This window comes from Arvicola amphibius, chromosome 14 (genome assembly GCF_903992535.2).
Source record: "Arvicola amphibius chromosome 14, mArvAmp1.2, whole genome shotgun sequence".
Lineage (NCBI taxonomy): Eukaryota > Metazoa > Chordata > Mammalia > Rodentia > Cricetidae > Arvicola > Arvicola amphibius.
The window spans coordinates 42,196,617-42,217,456 of NC_052060.1; the positions used below are offsets into that span (position 1 = coordinate 42,196,617).

The 20,840-nt window shown below is 41.1% G+C and overlaps 1 protein-coding gene across 1 annotated transcript in view; it reads left to right on the forward strand.

The window, feature by feature from the left end:
* The window catches only part of Slc9b1 (solute carrier family 9 member B1), a 39,556-nt gene extending 28,749 nt beyond the window's left edge, over positions 1-10,807 (forward strand). The window contains exons 8-12 of the mRNA XM_038311343.1: positions 881-987; positions 2,219-2,368; positions 3,758-3,866; positions 4,888-5,024; positions 10,592-10,807. Of these exons, the coding sequence (XP_038167271.1) occupies positions 881-987; positions 2,219-2,368; positions 3,758-3,866; positions 4,888-5,024; positions 10,592-10,807 (719 nt within the window). The remainder of the gene's footprint in view (positions 1-880; positions 988-2,218; positions 2,369-3,757; positions 3,867-4,887; positions 5,025-10,591) is intronic.
* The last annotated feature ends 10,033 nt before the right edge of the window (positions 10,808-20,840 follow it).

The following is a 20,840-nucleotide window of genomic DNA, read 5'->3' on the forward strand; positions in this document are numbered from 1 at the left end:
AGTCTCCAATGAGTGCTTTCTCCGTTTTCTTTAAGTGGGCACTTAGTGCTATGAACTTTCCTCTTAGCACTGCTTTCATTGTGTCCCATAGGTTTGAGTATGTTGTGTCTTTGTTTTCATTAAATTCAAGAAAGACTTTAATTTCTTTCTTTATTTTTTCCTTGACCCAGGTGTGGTTCAGTAGTTGACTGTTCAGTTTCCATGAGTTTGTAGGCTTTCTGGGGGTAGCATTGTTGTTGAATTCTTTTGAGTGAAAAATATATCTAACACTTATATATGTTTAGCTAATTCAATGCTTAGAGTAAAGGTAAACAATTTTTTAAATTGAGGATTAAGGGTTTTTGTCTACTTTTTAAAATATATAATGACTTAATATAAAATATTTATTCATATTAAACATTGAAAACCTAATTGACTTATCTATATGTAGGATTAACTGGGGCATACAAATGTTTTATGTGGTTGTTATTGGTCAGTTGTCCTTTCAACATTTAAGTGACTTGTTTAGTTTACACACGATATATCAAATTGTCAGCATGGCCTAACCAGCCCATTGCAATGCGCCTGTCACTTGCTCTCCAGTTTTTACCTTACTTGGTCTGATAGGTTAAGTGTAAGGAGAGCACATGATTTCTTGGTTTTCTGACCCGTTTCTGCAATGGATATTTCTAGTTGTGTGTTTATATTAAATTAGTAGAAATAGATGTTTAACTTCTGATAGCTCTGAATACTTTTTCACACATGCCACTGTTAACGGTCCAGTTTTGTAATTTGTTGAAATAAAATGTACTCGTAAACCACGTATGTTTTATTCTTTAACGTATAGTGTCTATGAAAGTATTTCTCAGTGAAAAGTTTCCTTTATTTTGTGCCCTTACAGGTAGTGTAATTAGCAATGTCCTATCGTCCTTGAGGAATGTATTTATTGGTGTGCTGGTAGGAATTGTTATGGGATTTTTTATTCAGTATTTTCCAAGTGAAGATCAGGTAATTAAAAATAAAAATCTGGTTTGTAGAGCTTTAGTATGTTAATCAGCCTCCTACCATGGTACTGAACCACCTGGGATACTCTTACTCTTTGTAACAAAGGTTTAGTTAGCCCGCAGGTGTGGAGGTTGCGATCTTTATCCACCTGCCTCATCACCCTGGCCGTGTCCCACTGCCAGAGCGGGTATCAGAGCAAAGCCAGCTATGTCATGAACCCTGGGACAAAGGAAAAGGAGGAAGGGACTAGAACTTAACAACTTGCTTAGAAGCATGCTACCCTGATTTCCAGAGATTCCACCATGCCCGTTACCACCACCCTGTAACAAACTTCTAATGTAAGGACTTTGGGAGATGGTCCACATCCAAGCTACAGCATGGGTGTAGCATAGAACTCTCTGAGACAACTTTAGACAGAACTGTGAAACATAAAATTCCCCAAAAGTTGCCTCTGATGCCTACAGCATGCTTAAAACTGAGCCTAATAGTGGTTGATTCCAAGTAGTCTTAATGTCACTGTGTCTTGATCTGGTAAATTAAAATACTGAGAACAACATATGTGACCCCCTCTTCCTTCCACTCCACCCCCATTTCCACTAAATCAGCTGTGGATGCTTGACAATTTTCTTAATCCTTTTCCCCAAAACTTTCTCTTGAACATTTTTGAAACAGAGATAAGTTCCACATCTGCCCATATTTTCTGCTTTAAATTTGCCTCCATTCCCTTTGACAAGGGTTTTAGACCTGGTTGTTGTTGTTGTTGGTGGTGGTGGTGGTGTTGCTGCTGCTGCTGCTGCTGGTGGCAGTGGCACTTTTGAAGCAAAGTCTCACTATGTAGCTGAGGCTGGTTTTGAACTCAATGGTTGCCTTTGTCCTGCCTCAATTTGTAATTTGGTTTCTTGCATCAAAGTTATCAAATCTTTTAAATAAATAAATCTTGAAAACATTTATTTTTAACAACTGATGATAGAGGCACCGCCCCCTCCCTTTTCAGGCAGAGTCTGTAAGCACTTGCCTGTTAGCGTCACTATATGAAGAGTGAGAGCCTCTCTCGTATTTGATGAATTATTACTTGGTTCTGAATCTACAGAAAGTTTTGATGCAAAATCAAATCAACATTTTGGAGACTATTTAATACAAATTTTACAAATATTGTAGCAAAGGGTAAAAAAAGATAGATAATGCCACATCTTGTATGTTTAATGTAAAACAACTTCTAAATGTGTATTTCTAGGTGAAACTTACCCAGAGGCGAGCCTTCCTTGTTCTGAGTATGTGTATTTCTGCTGTCTTAGGCTGTCAGTACTTTGACTTACATGGATCTGGAGGACTGGTCACACTAGTGTTGTCGTTCATGGCAGCAAAGAAATGGGCTAAAGAGAAGGTGAGTATCACTAATGTTTTTAAAGATAAAATAGCTGAATTTTGAAATATATAATGGGCATTTAGAAAACCACCTCCATGTAGTTAGAAGATGTTCCACCTCCCCTAGGAAGCACATGGAGTGAGTAATTAGTATTAAAGAAAACCACATTGACCCATAGTAAAATGCCATTAGAAGCTGTGTTCTTGTGTCAGGATTTTCTCTGCGAGTTGTATGATTTGATTATATGCCTCTTATTTACTATTTTTTAAATGCTTAGTTCCATAATTTATCCATGAAAACAATGTTCTAAAATTTAGAATATCTTTGTCCCAATAAAACTTTTGTTTTATTTTGTTTGTATTATTATTATTTTACATTTATTTATGGGGAGAGGCATGGAGGTCAGAGGAAAGCTTATTGAAGTAAGTTGCTTTTTTCCACTGTGTGGGTCCTGGTACTCGAACTCAAATTGTCAAATTTTGTGTCAGGCACCTTTATCCACTGAGACATTTTACCTGCCCAACTTACACTTTTTTCACTGATGACAAAAAAAGAACATGTTTATAAAAATCAAAACATACTAAATGCAGAAGATTCCTGTATTCCTTACTCTCCCCAAATAGTCTGCTTATTCTCCAAAATTAATCATTTTGAAAAATACTATATATATATATATTCTCTTTTTAAAATAAAAATGTTACTAACATGAACAGATTTCTTCATGTAGTCTTTTCATATATATATAAGTATCCTGTAGGAATGGATTCATAGAAGTGGGATTTCTGGTTTAAAAATAATCCTTATTTTGACAATACTGCTGAATTATCACTTGGAAAGATTTTCAGTGCTTATACTCCGCCAACACAACAGGAGACTTACTGAAAACAACTTTGAAGTCGTCAATACAAGTCTTAGGAAGCAGACCTCACAAACCACCAGAATATTTTCTTCCTGCTTGTTTAGGACCCGTCTGAATTCATTTCATGGACTGGGTTCCAAAACTGTCATTAGGCAGGCTTCCCCACTCCCTTTTGATGGAGCGACGTGAGCTGTGTATGTTCTCATCTTGCATGCTGTGTTTCTAGCCCTACTTCTGAATATTACGAGGACTTCCAAACTTTTTTTCTTTTTTGGAACACAATGGCGAGATGATATTGTTTATTGTATAGCTTTGTGTGTTTCTTTAACCAAATTCTGTTTGGATAAATGACATTACTCAATTGTCATAAGTTAAGTTTTAATTTTTTCCCTAAAAATAAAGTATCATCAGTTAATTAAATTTTAAAAAGGCTTAAAATTTCTGAAATGCAGTCAAATGTATGTGCACATCAACCAAAAGTCTAATATTCTGAAGTGCAGTTACGTTTGCATGCCATAAGAACTGAAATGTATTTCTCTCTCCTATAGGTTGGAGTCCAAAAAATTGTCGCAAACACATGGAATGTTTTTCAGCCACTTCTCTTTGGCTTAGTTGGAACAGAAGTATCTGTTGAGGCTCTTGAATCGAGAACTATTGGTAAGAGCACAAAGAACACAGAAGATGTACAACACAGGTTTTTATTTTGTGTACACCATATCTCTGAGTTAGAGCTTTGAAATCACATTGACCACATCTACTGTTTTCCTCTACCTGTATACATTTCTTTGTTTTCAGTCAAAGACAACCCAAGTGATCCAAAGAAATAGATTATAGGAAACATTAGATATCATTAGATGCTTCTATCCGCATCCCTGGAAACATGTCCCCCAAAAGGCAATTCACAGTTAAATGAACTGCATTCAAACTGTATTACATCAAGTGAACTGAATGCCACGTCATCAGCCTTTCTTTCCATGGTGTTCCCATGGAACATAATCTAGTACTGTGGAAGACCTTCCATAAAGGCAGGGGTTGGCTTGGGTGGTAGATTGATAGTCATGCAATCCTTAGGACCTATATTTGATCTCAGGCACCCATGTAAAAACCAGTCTCAGCAGCACTGGGAGGCAGAGACACGAGGATCTCTGAAGCTTGTCAATATAGTCAGTAAGCTCCAGGGTCAGTCACAGACCTTGTGCCAAAAAGAAGCCATTGAAGCCATTGAGGGCTAGAGAGATGGCTCAGCCACTGAAAGCCCTGACTGCTCTTCCAGAGAACTCAGGTTCAATTTCCAGCACCAACATGGGCATCTAACAACTGTCTTTAATTCCAAGATCTGACATTCTCACATAGACATACATGCAGGCAAAATACCAATGCAAATGAAATAAAAGTAAATAAATTATTTTGTTTCATAAAAAGAAGAAGCCATTGAGGAAGACAGCAAACATAAACCCCTCACCTGTTTAAGTGTGTGTGCACACCCAACACACCCCTATATGCATATACACACACAACACTTCATTTTTACTTTTCTTTTTATAATTACAATTTTTACTTAAATAGATATAATGAAGCAACAGCCGCAAAATATTTTCAGAAATTTTAGAATTCATCTCTCTAGACAAAAATACCTCCCAAGTGCTTTGTTTTTTACATTTGTTTATATGTGTTGTAGGTATGTGTATTGCTACCTTGGGTTTGGCATTATCTGCTCGAATTTTAGCCACTTTTACACTCATGTCTTTTGCTGAATTTCGTTTTAAGGAGAAAGTATTTATTGCTTTATCATGGATCCCCAAAGCTACTGTCCAGGTAAGAACATACTAAGCAATTAATAATCATTTTAGTTTTGACAAGTTTTAAAAGCTCTAAATGAGGGGCTAGAGAGGTGGCTCAGTGGTTAAGAACATTGGCTGCTTTTCCAGAGGACCTGGGTTCAGTTCCCAGCACCCACATAGCAGCTCACGGTTGTCTGGAACTCCAGTCCCAGGGGACCTTCACACAGAGTATATACAGGCAAAACACCAGTGCACATCAAATAAAGAAAGAAACTCAAAAAATAAAAATAAAAAGGAAGGTGTTGCCTCCCACCCCCAAGAAGTTCTAAATGAAAACTACAAATTGTATCTAATGTACTTTCCTTTTGCCATGTTTGATTGATAATTACTTCTCAAACCCTAGAGCTGGGGAGGATGCTCCAGGGGAAGAGTGTTTGCTATCCAAGCGTGGAACAGGAGTCTGGATCCCTACTACCACACAGAACAGGCTTGGCTTCCGTGCCTGTAAACCTAGGGCTGGGTGGGGCAGACATGTGGGAGGCCCACTGAGGCTTGCCAGCCTCCAGTCCATTGGTAATGGAATAAGAGAGGCAGAGAGTGATGAAGAGGACAGTGACATCTGGCCTCCCCGAGTGCACAAACAGGCATGCATTCATGTATACATGTGCATACTCGTGCAACACACACATACACACACACACACACACACACACACACACACAAAATGGAACATTTAAAAGATTCGCTTTTAAAGCAATTTACCCGAAATTTAGAAGAGTACTTTGGCAAACAATTTCTAAATTTTATGAAAGTGTTTTTTTTTTCCTGTTTCCCTAAAGTATGAAAATAAGCCCAGGCATGGTGACACACACTTTTTTCCAGCTCCTAGGAGGCAGAGGCAGAGGCAGAGGCAGGCAGATCTCCGTGAGTTCATGGTCAGCCTGGTCTATGTAGAGAATTCTAAGAGGCTACATTGATAGACCCTGTCTCAAAAAAATAGTATAAAATAAAATAAAAACATTTCAAAATATGGAAATATTTTTATTTGGCTGAATGCTGTAGAGGTAAATATTATATCGTTAGAGATACCTTGGTTTTTATAACTGTGGCTTTCCTCAGCCTGTCACTTACTCCAGCAGAAATACATACATGTATTTTAATTAGGTATCTGTTTTTATAATATGTGCTTATACAGAAGGACACAGAGAGTATCTTTTGGGGGCATTTTGTTTGTTTCTTTTTCCATCTTTTCCCCTACTATTTGACACAGTACCCGGCAGGAAGAAAAGTTGTCTTCATTAAAATTCCTATTTCTGTGATAAACACCATGACCAACAGCCGCTGAGGGAAGAAAGGGTTCATTTCATCCTATACTTCAACACAACCCATCATCAAGGGAAGTCAGCACAGGACCCCAAGGAAGGAACCTGGCAGCAGAAACTAAAGCAATAGTCATGGAGAACCTTGTTTTCCATAACTTGCTCAGTTGTTTCTTATACCATTCAAGACCATGGGCCTAAGGGTAGCACCTCCCACAGTGGGCTGGGCCCTCCCACATCAGCCATGAATAAAGGAAATGCTGTACAGACTTGTCTACAGGCATCTGATTGAGACATTTTCTCAGTTGAGGTTCCTTTTCCCAGAAAACTTTAACTTGTGTCAGATTGACAAAATACAAAACCAACAGAAATACTAGCCAGGACAGATAAACGTGTCCTGCATAGCTACACAAATAAATGGTTGAATTAATGAAGACCTTATAGTTTATCCTCTTACTTTATAATAATTCCCTTCTTTTAAAAGGTGTTGCTACTTGCTAACAACTGCTAACATCGATGGCAGCATAAAAACGTTGCTTTCCCTGGATTTTTTCCTCCATTTTGCTGTTACACAATAGAAGCTTGTACATTTCTATGAAACAGAATTCTGTTTAAGGGTTAGAGCCACAAGCCTTTAAGGTCAGATTGTTGCTTTTGAATACTGTGTTGCTCGCCTAGGTCTTTAGGGAGTTGCTTCTTTGTCTCTTGGCTTATTGAATTCCTCCTTTATATAAGGATCTATGAGCATGTCTACTAAATGGTGGTGCTGTGAGGTTGGCTGAACTAATCCCTGTAAAGCTCTCAACACAGCTTCTGGTATACAGTGGCGCTCCATGAACAATATTAGAGCTATTTTATCTTACCTCCAAGCCATATAATAACCTGTCTTTTTTGGAGGGGGGATAGTAGATCTATAAAAAGAATGTCTGTCTGTCTGTCACCTCTCCTTACTAGCGTTTTGATTTATTATTTATCATTTCCTAAAACAGAGTGAAAACAAAGCAGGTGTGAAGAAAGCGCCCACTACCCAAGCTGCTTTGCTCTGCTTCTTTGTCCCCTTTCCCTAGCATCCAAGCAAAGTTGTGTTCTGTACAAACATCAAGAACTGAAAGACATACAGAAACTTTTTTTTCTCAAACTCAAGATCTTGCACATGGTACACTAATGCTCTACCGCTTAACTATACCACTAGTCAACATCTTTTATGCAAGTAGTTCCACATATGAGTTAGAACAAAAAATTTTAATTTAACATTTCTCCTCATTCTTTGCCTTTTTGAGGCTGCAATAGTGTCTGTGACCCCTGAGCATCATAGTCAACTTCACCTATCATCTTGACACAAACCTAGAGTCATCTAGGAAGAAGGAATCTCAACTTAAGAGTTGCCTTGGCCAGATTGACTTGTCTATGAGGCATTTTCTTAATTGCTAATTGATGTAGGACTGCCTAGCCCACTGTGGGTGGTACCATCCCTGGGCAGGTGGGCCTGGGCTGTATAAGAAAGGACATGAGCCAGAGAACAAGGCAATAAGCAGCACCCTTCCATGGATTCAGCATCAGCTCCTGCCTCCAGGTTCCCTCCATGGCTTCTCTCAATGATGGGCATGAACTGTAAGATGAGATGGTCCTTTTCTTCCCAACTTGCTTCTGGTCCTGATGTTTGTTCCAGCAACAGGAAGAACATGATGGTGGGAGTTGGTACCGGAAGTGTGAGATGTGGTAGAGTTTGGAACTTTGGGTTAGAAAATCCATTGAGCACTTGGAAGACAAGAATGCTGAAAGAAATGTAGACAGTGGAGGCCCAGACTGTAAAGTTTCAGAGGGAATTGTGAGAGTCCTTCAAAGACTCTGACAGAACTGTTTATATGCTGTATTGGAATTAAGAATTTGTGGAAGTGAAACTTTTTGTACCTTATTGGAACAAAGGATGCTGGTCAACTGGGACTGGACAATCAGCTTGATTAATGAGAGACTGTTATTATGAAGTGGAATTCTTGGAAGGCGCTCTTCAGAGTCAGCATGTATACAGTGGTGCAGAGCTGCATCTCAGGTTAGCAGCTAGCCTTGGTAAAGTTTACGAGTCTTCCAGTGATACTGGGTTTTATTGTTGTTTGGTTGGTTGGTTTTTGATTTTTCTAGACAGGGTTTCTCTGTAGCTTTTTGGAGTCTGTCCTGGAACTAGTTCTGTAGACCAGGCTGGCCTCAGACTCACAGAGATCTGCCTGCCTCTGTCTTCTGAGTGCTGGGATTAAAGGCATACGCCACCACTGCCTGGCTGTGAAACTGGTTTTTACACCATGAAAGATTCAGGATTGGAGAGGTCATGGAGAGAAAGTGAGGTGTGGCATCATGTGACAGGTTCTGTGTCCCCAAAGAGACCAGGAGAGGCCATTAGTGAAGGTGTAGCCTTAGTTGCAGAAGAGACCCCAGGATGTTTGAGGTGCTGGGACTGGGGGCTGGGGGACATCAGCCAAGACAGTGGCAGTTGTAGAGTGGAGAGCTCTGGAGGGCAGCTAGCCTGAGCCTACTGGGCAAGGTGGGTGTACTGTAGAGGTGAGGCCACCCTAGCCCTTTAGATCCAAAAGATCAAGAGTGAGTCTATGGTGTTGGAACAGAACGTGGATTTATACCGATGGACTTTGGTTTTGCTTTGATCTCATTGTAACTGTAGCTTGGTTCTTACCTTTTGGAATAAACAAGTATATAACATTTTTAGATTTAAATTTTATGTGTGTTGAGTGTTTTTGCATTTATGTATGTGCACCACATGCATGGCTGGTTTCTGCAGAGACTGGAAGAGCGTGTTGAATCCCCTGGAATTGAAGTTAATGAGACACTGGACCTTGGAAGTGTTGAATTTTTTTAAAGGCTGTGGGACTTTTTTTTTTTTAATTTATTTATTCTGTACACAATATTCTGTCTGTGTGTATGCCTGCAGGCCAGAAGAGGGCACCAGATCCCATTACAGATGGTTGTGAGCCACCATGTGGTTGCTGGGAATTGAACTCAGGACCTTTGGAAGAGTAGGCAATGCTCTTAACCTCTGAGCCATCTCTCCAGCCCAGGCTGTGGGACTTTTAAAATTATATTTTACTGTTGTCTCTGGGTTTCTGTCCTGCCTGGTTTCCATCCTCCCACTAGGTCCCACAGCCATTTATCCCCAAAGAAATCACACAGATTAATGATAAACTGATTGGCCCATTAGCTCAGGCTTTTTATTAACTCTTATAACTTATATTAACCCATTCTTATCTATGTTAGTCACATGGCTCAGTACCTTTTTCAGTGGGGCAATCACATCTTCCTTCTGTGATTGGGACAGGACTAGAGAGGAAAAGGCTTTCTCCTTCCCAGAATTCTCCTGTTCTCCTTGACCCACCTCTACTTCTTGCCTGGCTGCTGGCCAATCAGTGTTTATTTAAAATATAATTGACAGAATATAGGCAATAATGTTAATATGAGATGTTGGGGACAAACAAGAAGGGAACATTGTGGAGTAAAGTGATGTGTTTATGTGTAAAAACTGACAAAGTGTGAAATGTCAACCTGAGCTGACAGCTGACAGGAACCAAGAATCCCCTGGTAAGAAGGCACTCCGGAACAGCCTTAACTGGATTGACTTGTGACCATGTTTGTGGGGCATTTTCTTGATTGCTAACTGGTGTGGGAAGGCTTAACTGACCATGAGCAGTACCCTCTCTAGGCAGGTTGGCCAGTTATATAAGAAAGGTGGCTGACTGTGAGCCAGAAAGGACGGCAGTGAGCCAAGTTCTCCCTGGTCTCTACTCCAGCTCCTGCTCCAGGCTTCTGACTGAGTTCCCGCCCTGACTTATATTTCTACCGCTTTGCCTTCACTTTACAGTTCCATAGTTAATGTGTATGTGCATTTAATTCCTGAAAGTTTTAAGGCAATTTCTTACCTAGATTTGTATATGTAAATAGTAAGGAAAAATAAAGACAATAATTAAAAAAATTACACACACACACACACACACATTGTGGCTAAAGCCACAGTAGCTCATACCTGTAATTCTAGTACTCAGGAGGTAGACGTGGGCTGTACAGTGTGATCTTGTCTCAAAAACAAAAGAAATTAAGTAAATACATGATAAAAGCTAACTGGCTGGGGTTTTGGCGGGGTCTGGGGCGTAGGCACCTTTCAAACTCAGTAGGAATTTAAAGAATGTATCTCCTCAGAGGGGAGGGAGAGCAGCGTTTGTGTTTATTAGATGTTAACTCTGAGTAACATTTTTCTTTTGCCCCGTGTCCTCCCTAACTGCAGGCGGTCTTAGGTCCTCTGGCTCTAGAAACAGCAAGAAGAGTCGAGGCTTCCCACCTCGAAGCATACTCAAAAGATGTGATGACGGTAGCCTTCCTAGCCATCCTGATCACAGCTCCAAATGGAGCTCTCCTCATCGGCATACTGGGACCCAAAATACTTGATCGTGGTGATGTGACAGTCCCTTTACAAGTAGACATGTCAAATTTTGAACATTAAAAAGCTTGCCTTCACCCACCTGCTTCATCTAATGAATAATCTCACTGACAGAAAAGAACATTACTGTGCAGAATTTTGAAGATCGTTCATAGAACCCTGGAGTCAGTAAATGCACAATTTCTATACAGGGTTTTCCTCTGATTTTTGCGTCCAAAGTAAATTTAATAAAAATAGTATTAAATGTGATGTTTTTTAGTTTAATATTTGCATATTTCAAGAATAAAATTAGTCAGCAAATACTATAGGAAAATGCAAAGTAATCCTTAAGGCTGAATTATATGTCATAGTGCAAAATAAGCGTAATAAAAACTAAATGAACCTAAAGAGAGAGAAAAAATGCTTTGAGTGGTGAGCTTGGCAAGATGAGAGACTAAATTTCAAATGAGAGGAGTGGAATTCCCATCACTTCACTTAAAAAAAAATCAGTCAGAGGCCAGGCATGGTGGCACACACTTTAATTCCCAGCACTGGAGGGACAGAAGCAGATAAGTGTTTGTGAGTTCGAGACAAACTTGGTGTGCACATCGAGTTCCAGGCCAGTCGGGGCTGCATAGAGAGTCCTACTAACTAGTCAGAAAAAAAAGAAAGCTTGGCAGGAATGTAACACTCAAACTGCCTATGGGTCATCTGAAGTAGATTTAAGTCTTGGTTTAGTGCTATCTGGATAAACAGGTGATAGACATAAGCAACACTGTTCTTATATCACTTCTATGATAACCTTGCCAGCTTTCAGTGAGACACTACCTGTAGTATTTACTTGCAGAAATGAAATGAAATCACAAATGGCAGGCGTTAAAAGCAGAATACAGAAAGGAAGGTTAGTTGTTGCAACCTCTATTCAAGCTGCTTGTCATTACCAGCAGTATCTTTTTATTAATAGGAATCAGCCTTGCCAATCATTGTTGCAAGCACAGTGCAGCTCCAGTTGATTTCAGGATACTTTAGGAAGAGTCGAGTAACAGCTTCTCAAAAGAGGCAGCTAGACAGCTTGGTGTTTGGCAAGGGTGTTTGACTGCAACCCTGAGGATGGAGTTTGGTCCCCAGATCCATATAAAGGAGAAGGCTGACACCAAGTTTCTCATGCCTTATTGCATGGCCTCTTAAAAATTGTGCAGACTTAACAAAATCCCAGTGCAGAGATTAACATGAGTGCAGTTCCTCTTCTCTTTGACACAGCAACAACGTGTTGAAGCGGCACAGAAGGCAGAAAGAAAGACACAAAGTGCAAGGGTTGCAGCGAAAATGGAAAGCAATCAATAGTGTTACTCCTACCAAGACCAAGGCGTTTTGAGAAATGTATAGCCAGACTTAACAAAAATTTAAATTCAGATTTTTCTGGGCAAGGTAGTGGCTACAATTGTTTCATCATTTTTTAATGCACTTTTATGGCACAACACAGGTGATCAAAGATTTTTTTTATCTTTTATTAACAAGCAAAATCCACGCACAAGTACTAAAGGACAAATGGGGACCTGAATCGAGTCACAAGCCACCACTTACATTTGCTGTCTCGATCGCTCACACCCTCTTGCTCCTTGCTGGAAAAAGGGACCACCTCTTCCTGGGTCAGGGCCAGCCCCAGTGAAAACCCTGCCTCTTAGACCAAAGTGCTCCTCTTAATTAGCTAGTGCACTGGTGACAGAATTCCCATAACACACAGGCTTCTTGATTTTCAGCAGCTGGTGAGCTCCATGCCAGCCACAATGCTTTCCAGGCCAGGAAGAGCCTGTCCCACACCTCAGTCCCAGTATTCAAAACGCTGAAGCAGAAGTGGTGAAGATCAAACCCAGCCTGCCTAGGAGTGTCAGGACTACCCAATAAAATGTTCTCCCCAAACCAATCAACTTTCTATTTTAAATTACATTTACTGTTATTACTATTATGTTACCTGCAGTTTATTACATAGACTAAGCTGACCTCAAACTAAGATATATCCATACACATAAAAAAATAAGTGTTCAAAAAATTAGGAAGCCAGGAGTGGTGGTGGATTTCTATAATCCCAGCAGTCAGAAGGATCACACATAAAGGGCCAGCCTTGGCTACATAGTGAGTTCAAGGTAAGTGTTGGCAGGAACATAGCTCAGTTGGTAAAATGCTTGTCTAGTGGAGTCCAGGAGTCAGTCCCAGTATCACATAAACCAGGAATAATCAAAGATGCTTATAACCCTAACACTTAGGAGGTGGAGGCAGGAGGATTTAAAGTCCGAAGTCATTCTCAGCCATGTGGAGAACCCAAGGCCAGCCTGAGCTAGGATTTTATCACTAAGTATAATTTATTTTTAAAAATACTTTTACTGGGACTGGAGAGATGGTTCAGCGATTACGAACCCTTCTTGTGGCAGGCCCAGGCAGGCAGGTGCCACTATGATGAGCAGGTATGTGGTGGAGAAATAGGAGGAAAGAGAAGCTGAGCGGTTTGCGCTCTGTGGAGAGAGGCCTTGTCCTGCGTGGGTTTTCTCTTGTGGTGTGGGCCTCAGATTAGACCTGTTATTGTTTGGTAACTCCACTATTAGGAGTCCTTGTTATGATTAGGGTCACCCTCGTAGAATCCTGAGAGTTTCTACTCCATTAGGTTTCCATATTGTCTTTTTTTTAATGTATTATTGATTTTTATTGAACTCTACATTTTTCTCTGCTCTCCTCCCTGCCTCTCCCCTCCCCTTCAACCTTCTCCCAAGGTCCCCATGCTCCCAATTTACTCAGGAGATCTTATCTTTTTCTACTTCCCATGTAGATTGTATCTGTCTAAGTCTCTTTTAGTGTCTTCATTGTTGTCTAAGTTCTCTGGGATTGTGGTTTGTGCGCTGGTTTTCTTTGCTTTATGTTTAAAAGCCACTTATGTGTGAGTACATATGATAATTGTCTTTCTGGGTCTGGGTTACCTCACTCAAAATGTTGTTTTTCTAGCTCCATCCATTTGCCTGCAAATTTCAAGATGTCATTATTTTTTTCTGTTGTGTGGTACTCCATTGTGTAAATGTACGTTTTCCTTATCCATTCCTCGATCAAGGGGCATTTAGGTTGTTTCCAGGTTCTGGCTATGACAAACAATGCTGCTATGAACATAGTTGAGCACATGTCCTTGTTGCATGATTGAGCATCCTTTGGATATATACCCAAAAGTGGTATTGCTGGGTCTTGAGGAAGGCTGTTTCCTAGTTTTTTGAAAAATCGCCACACTGATATCCAAAGGGGCTGTACCAGCTAGCACTCCCACCAGCAATGGAGGAGTGTTCCCTTTACCCCACATCCTCTCCAGCATAAGTTGTCATCAGTGTTTTTGATCTTTGTCATTCTTACAGGTGTAAGATGGAATCTCAGAGTAGTTTTGATTTGCATTTCTCTGATGACTAAGGATGTGGAGCATTTCCTCAAGTGTCTTTCAGTCACTTTAGATTCCTCTCTTGAGAGGTCTGTACTCCATTTTTTATTAGATTATTTGTTCTTTTGATGATCATTTTTTTGAGTTCTTTGTATATTTTGGAGATCAGACCTCTGACCTATGTGGGCTTTTCCCATTCTGTAGGCTGTCATTTTTGTCTTGTTGACTGTGTCCTTTGCTTTACAGAAGCTTTTCAGTTTTAGGAGGTCCTATTTATTAATTGTTTCTCTCAGTGTCTCTGCCACTGGGGTTATAAATAGGAAGTGGTTTCCTGTGCCAATGCGTTCAAGTGTACTTCCCACTTTCTCTTCTATGAGATTCAGTGTGGCTGGCTTTATGTTGCGGTCTTTGATCCATTTGGACTTGTGCATAGTGATAGATATGGATCTATTTTCATTCTTCTACATGTTTATATCCAGTTATGCCAGCACCATTTGTTAAATATGCTTTCTTTTTTCCATTTGATATTTTTGCTTCTTTGTCTAAAATCAGGTGTTCGAAAGTGTGTGGATTAATATCTGGGTCTTCGATTCAGTTCCATTGTTCCTCCTGTCTGTTTTTTATGCCAATAACAGGCTGTTTTCAGTACTGTTGCTCTGTAGTAGAGTTTGAAATCAGGGATTGTAATGCCTCCAGAAATTCTTTTATTGTACAGGATTGTTTTGGCTGTCCTGGGCTTTTTGGTTTTCCATATGAAGTTGAGTACCATTCTTGCGAGGGACAGACCTTAAGAATGAAAGCACACATTCGGGAGGCAGAGGCAGACGGATCTCTGTGAGTTCGAGGCCAGCCTGGTCTACAAGAGCTAGTTCCAGGACAGGCTCCAAAGCCACAGAGAAACTCTGTCTCGAAAAAAAAAAAAAAAAAAAAGAATGAAAGCACACTAGGATGGCGAGAGGGCTCGTGGGTGAAGATGCTTGCTGCTGAGCCCCACAACCCAAACCTGATTCCATGAACCTTGTGGAAAGTGGGAACTGATCCCCACAGATTGTTCTCTGACCACCACACGTGCACCACGGCACAACCTCCCACTGCAAACCAAAGAAATAGATGAGTGGGGAAAGTGTCTTTAAGCAATTAAAGCACACATTCAGTGTGTCAGACTGTGGTTCATCCAGCTGCTTTTCTTCGTGTCCATAGATTTCTGAACGTGAGAGGACTGAAAAATACAGACCCAGCGCGTGCATCACCAACACAGATCCTTTATTTGCACAGCAAGAGATAATTGAGTGACAATCACTTTCATGTCGACAGGAGTACACAATGTTTTACTTAAAAATTCAAACATAGGTTGACAGTGTTCGTTAGAATCAGAAAAAGACTTCTGGGAGCCACAGGACTGAAGAGGATGCACAGCGAGCAAAGCCATTGCAACTCACATCGTGATCCTTTCCTGGTCGAAATGAAGGTCCGTTATAATTTTTATTGGTAACAAAATCAATTACTGTACTAATTAAGGAAAGCAGATGCTCATGCGCTGCCATGCGTCTTTGTTGTTATGGTACTGCATACTGCACAGCGAGTTTCGAATGAGCCTTCCCCCATTAGTGTCTACTGCTGTACCCTAACAGTGGCCACAGATTTCACCATTAGCATTTGGGGCTTACAAACAAAAAACAGATCTTGGGTTCAGCATGGTGGTGCACATCTTTAATCCCAGTACTTCAGAAGCGAAGGCAGCCAGATTTCTGAACCAACCTGGTCTGGGCTGCCTCAGAAAAAAAAAAAAAAAAAGGAAGAAAGAAAGAAAAGAAAGAAAAAGGAAGGAAGGAAGGAAGGAAGGAAGGAAGGAAGGAAGGAAGGAAGGAAAGAGGAAAAAAAAGAAGTCTTCTGTGTTCCCACTGTGTATGAGCATTTAACTGTAAAGCAAACATTTCCAAATGAATCATTGAGAGTAGCTACCGCCACCACACACGCAGGTCCTCTCTTTACTGGTGACACGGGACCATGCAGTGAGCCAAGGTGTAACTGTTGCTCCATCCTTTCGGTGTCAAAGTGCTGCTAGATGCGGTCCCATCAGTTTATCAGTTTGACAGCTTCTGGCTGTTGTGCTGTTGAATCACATGCTCATATGACCGGCATTGTATCTACAGTGCTAGGAAGGGCACTCTTTGGTACAATACAATGGTGTGCAGGGTTGCACACTGGTGGATCAAACATTTGTTTAGGTCCTGCACATTGGTCCTGGTTTACACCATGAGAATAGCAAAGACAGATCAATACTTAGACTAAACATCACTTCTATTCAAGATGAATTGCTCTCCTTCTTACAGGGGTAGGATCCCATATGTTCAACTTGTTGTCATGTGGCTAGTTACTGTCCTTACATCAAAGCCTGTGTTGCTCTTTATTGCTGGCACTCCCATCATCCAGCAACAGTAATAGCTTGATGAGATGTGGCCAGGGAAGTGTATGCTATTCATGCTTCTGAGCAGTGAATTTTTACAGTGCCAGGCACGTGAAGAAGGTATGACCACAAGGAGGCAGTAGTACACACACAATTTCTTTTCTTTTTCTTCTTCTCCTCTCTCTCTCTCTCTCTCTCTCTCTCTCTCTCTCTCTCTCTCTCTCTCTCGTATATTGGTGTTTTTGCCATGGGTATCGGGTCCCCTGGAACTTGAGTTACAGACAGTTGTTAGCTGTCATGTGGGTGCTGGGAATCGAACCAGGTCCCCTGGAAGAGCAGTGCTCTTAACCACCCAGCCATCTTTCCAGCCACCCCTCCCCCAGGTAAACAGCAAGAGGCCCCAGGGTTTTCTTCTAGATTTCCCAGGGCTTTGCTACCTACTTAGAAGGAGCTAACTTGGCCTCATTTCCTGGGAGAACGTTCTTCAGAGTCCTGTGTTTCTAATCATTATTCTTAAATCTGGTCTTGCAGGAGAATGTACTGTATGTGCCCACGGATGGAAATTTTACTCAATCGTTCTTCCGGTTGTTTTCTTACTAGTGTAAAAGTTCATCTGTGCACTTATGCAATTTAACAACTTTCCCCGTTTCATAGTTTTGGGGAATTATAACATTGTAATGCTGAAGAATGGTTATCACGGCTGATAACCATTTGACCAGTGTTCCAAGAAAATAGTCACAGATATGCTTTCACGACTGTGTAAAGCATGTTTGGGGGTTTTGTTTTAGTGAGCAATGAATTTGAGCATGTAAGCCCCTGTAAAGGTAGAGTAATGCCATCCTTAATTGAAAACCCTATTATTGCCTTTCTGCATGCAATCTCAATGTCCTTATCAAACAGTAGAGGAATGTGTGCCTGCTCATAAGATGCACTTCCCAGTGGATGAATTGTATTTAATGGCTGCCTCATGGCTTCACTAAACTAGACTAGATAAACTAGTTGACTTGGTGACTATAAAATGAGCTTCCAGTCAAAGCCCATTATGACGAACTGAAGCATGGGGTCAGATGGAGCAGCTACAGGTGCTAGCCCAATCTGCACGAGACACTCATAGGACGGGTGTGCATGTCGCTTTGAAGCAGGACTTTCGATTGTCCCTGGAGTGGGCAAATTCTCTAGCACCATTTATGTGACTTAAATCCCACCTGCCAGATTTAGGTCTTGCCATGTTTTAGGAAATTATGTGAATTAGTAATTACGTTTGAAGATGTTTCAACCCAATGGGCTTCCTGAAACAAAGTCCCCACACATCAAGGCCATCCTGGATATACTTTACACTTGATACAGCATGTTAGGCACAGAACTTTTAACTCAAAGTGGGCACTAGTATCAGTGAATGTAGCATCCTGCCTCTTCGACTGCCACACGCTACTTCATTCAAGTCTATCATGAAACACTACTTGTGTAATTTGATCACAGAGATGTCCTCGGGCAGAGATACCTGGTTCTCAGTTAAATCTCACGTCATTGGCCTTTCGTTTTCAATTTTTTTTGTCATCTTTTCTTCCGGCAGTCATAGACATATTTTATTGTTTACCTGTTTCTGGATAGAAACTTCTCGATACTGGTGATTTGTTTAGGAACAGGAAACAGATAACCAAACTTACTGGGATTTGCTCTGAAGGAAAAAATAAGGAGATTGAAGATGGAAGAGGACTGAGGCACTGACTGGCTTTGGAACACTGTGAGCACAGTTACACACCCTTGGGCTTTTTCCTATTGGTGATGCAACCCCTGATAAATCTAAATGACTGAAATGCAATTAGTTAAACATGTTGGGTAGGTATCAAATAAAACTGTGCCCTGTTTTTGTTTTGTTTTTTAGAGTGGAGCTTTAAAAATGTTTGTTTAGGAATACTGACTAAATACACTTCTAATCAAAGACCGAGAAAAAATTACACAGATCAGCAGCTAGCTTAATTGGCTTCCTATAAACTTATTAATAAATGAGGTTACAAAATACAAAAGCAGTCCAGTGAATCATGAGGTAGCAAACTGAGAGCTGAGCTGTAACACGCTTTCCACAACACAACGTGCTTAACTACGCTCAGTGAGTCATTGCCCTCAAGCCTGATATCGCTCTTGGCTACCTGGCATTCTGTGAGGGTGGTGCTTATCTGCTGAGCAAGGGTGAGTAGTTCTCTAGGTCAGCAGGCTATGAGGCCCTCACAGCAGTCATGAGTAACACCAGCTGTCTCTCAAAGGTTCTAGAATGCTCGGGACATACTTTAAGAACTAAGAGGTGTATCACGTGTTTGATTATTCAGTGCCTATGTAAGGTGCACGATAGAATTCTGTGAACATACAGATGACGGCAACTCCACTGCTCATGGCAAAGCTTATTAAAACACCAGCCTGCTGCCAGATGTGGATTCTGGGCACAGCAACAACTTAATATGTTCAAAAGTGGAAACCATGGGAGGGGAAAACCGCTTTACTCTCCGGGCACTAAAATTATCTTCGGGAAAAGATTTCACTTTTCTCACTACTCTATCTGACAAAATTAAAAGCTGATCATTTCATTTTAGACTACCAACTTCAAATAAGTTTGCCTCCTGTGAAACAGAACGGCAACTGGAGCACTTTTAGAAGAGTGTCGCTGGGAGCCACATGCTTTCCAGACAGAGAAGCAGAATGACCAGAAAAGGGATCCAAAGTTTTGGTGAGGACTTTATTCCAGAGTCTTGTGACCAACTGTGGGAAAATAACTGGTTAATCTGACAGTGAAGGCACTGGGGCAAATGGTCTCAGAAAACAAAACAAACAAGAAGGCACAGCTCTACTAGTCCCAGCGGCAGGTAGGAAGAGAAGGAGTTAAGGGTTGGACACAGATCATGCAAAGCTCCCCCAGCAGATTATTTTCCAAATCTAGCTTTAGGATCTCACTGTTGGTCCTGAGGAAGGTAATAGCACACTGTGGAACCCACTGCCAACACATGAGATACATTTACGATCCCAGTACATGCTTAATGGAATGGTTAGTATACTCAGTAATTCTTAGCTTCATTACCACAAAGATGGAATGTCTGTCTCCCATACCTCTGTGGAAAAACACGAGGGCTCAGGCAATGACCTCAGTTAGTAAGATGCTCGCCACATAAGCATGAGAACCTGAGTTCTGGTCCCCAGTGCTTACTGCAGTGCACGACTGTAACCTGGGTGCTGGGGAGATGGGGACGGGGCAGCTCTGAGGCTCACTAGGCTGGCCAGCCCAGTTCAATCCGTGAGTTCCAGGTTCAGGGAGAGAACCACTGAGGAAGATAGCCCACACTGACCTCTGACCTCCATGCTCACAGGTAAGTACATCTACAAACACAGGTATGCACATAGACAACAGACAACTAAAAATAAAACATCAGGAACTGAGCAGACTCTATCTTTAATAGTTTATGGGCAGCCATTACATGAGAACTGTAATGTAAGATAAAACTAGAGATGCCTGACAGCTGGCTAAAATGACAAATAATTCAAAACTTCCAGTACACCTACGTTGAGAACCTCCTTGTGTTTTGTTTCAATGGTTTCTACTACTAAAAAGACACAACACAAGAGGGAGCTCAGTGCAAAGAGCTCTTGCCAGCATGGGTGAAACCCTGGTCATTCCTAGTACCATAAAAGTGACTGCGTGAACATAAACAAATGTGTACCGCTCTTGACTTTTTTTTTTTTTTTTTTTTTTTTTTTTTTGGGACAGGGTTTCTCTGCGGCTTTGGAGCCTGTCCTGGAACTAGCTCTTGTAGACCAGGCTGGTCTCGAACTCACAGAGATCCGCCTGCCTCTGCCTCCCGAGTGCTGGGATTAAAGGCGTGCGCCACCACCGCCCGGCTTTGCTCTTCTTGACTTTCATAATACTACGACCCCTTTCCCAGTTCTTGATTTCTGGTTTCAAACTATCACTACCTCTTCATTTAAGTGTGTCTATTCATTTTATTAAAAATTTTGCAGGGCTAGAGCGATGGCCCTTGTTAACAGCACTGGGTGCTATTGGCAGAGGACCCAGGTTCAGTCCCCAGCACCCAGATGTTGGCTCACAATCATCTGTTAGTTCCAATTCCAGGGGACCCAACATTCTCTTCTGCCTTCCTTGGGCACCAGGCATGTGCACGGTGCACAGACATACATACATGCAAATAAGCACTCATACACATAAAAGAATAAAAATCCTTTCTGAAACATGTCTAAATAGACAAATATTTTCACATTCACACTTCACAAACATTAAGACTATAAAATGTGTCAAT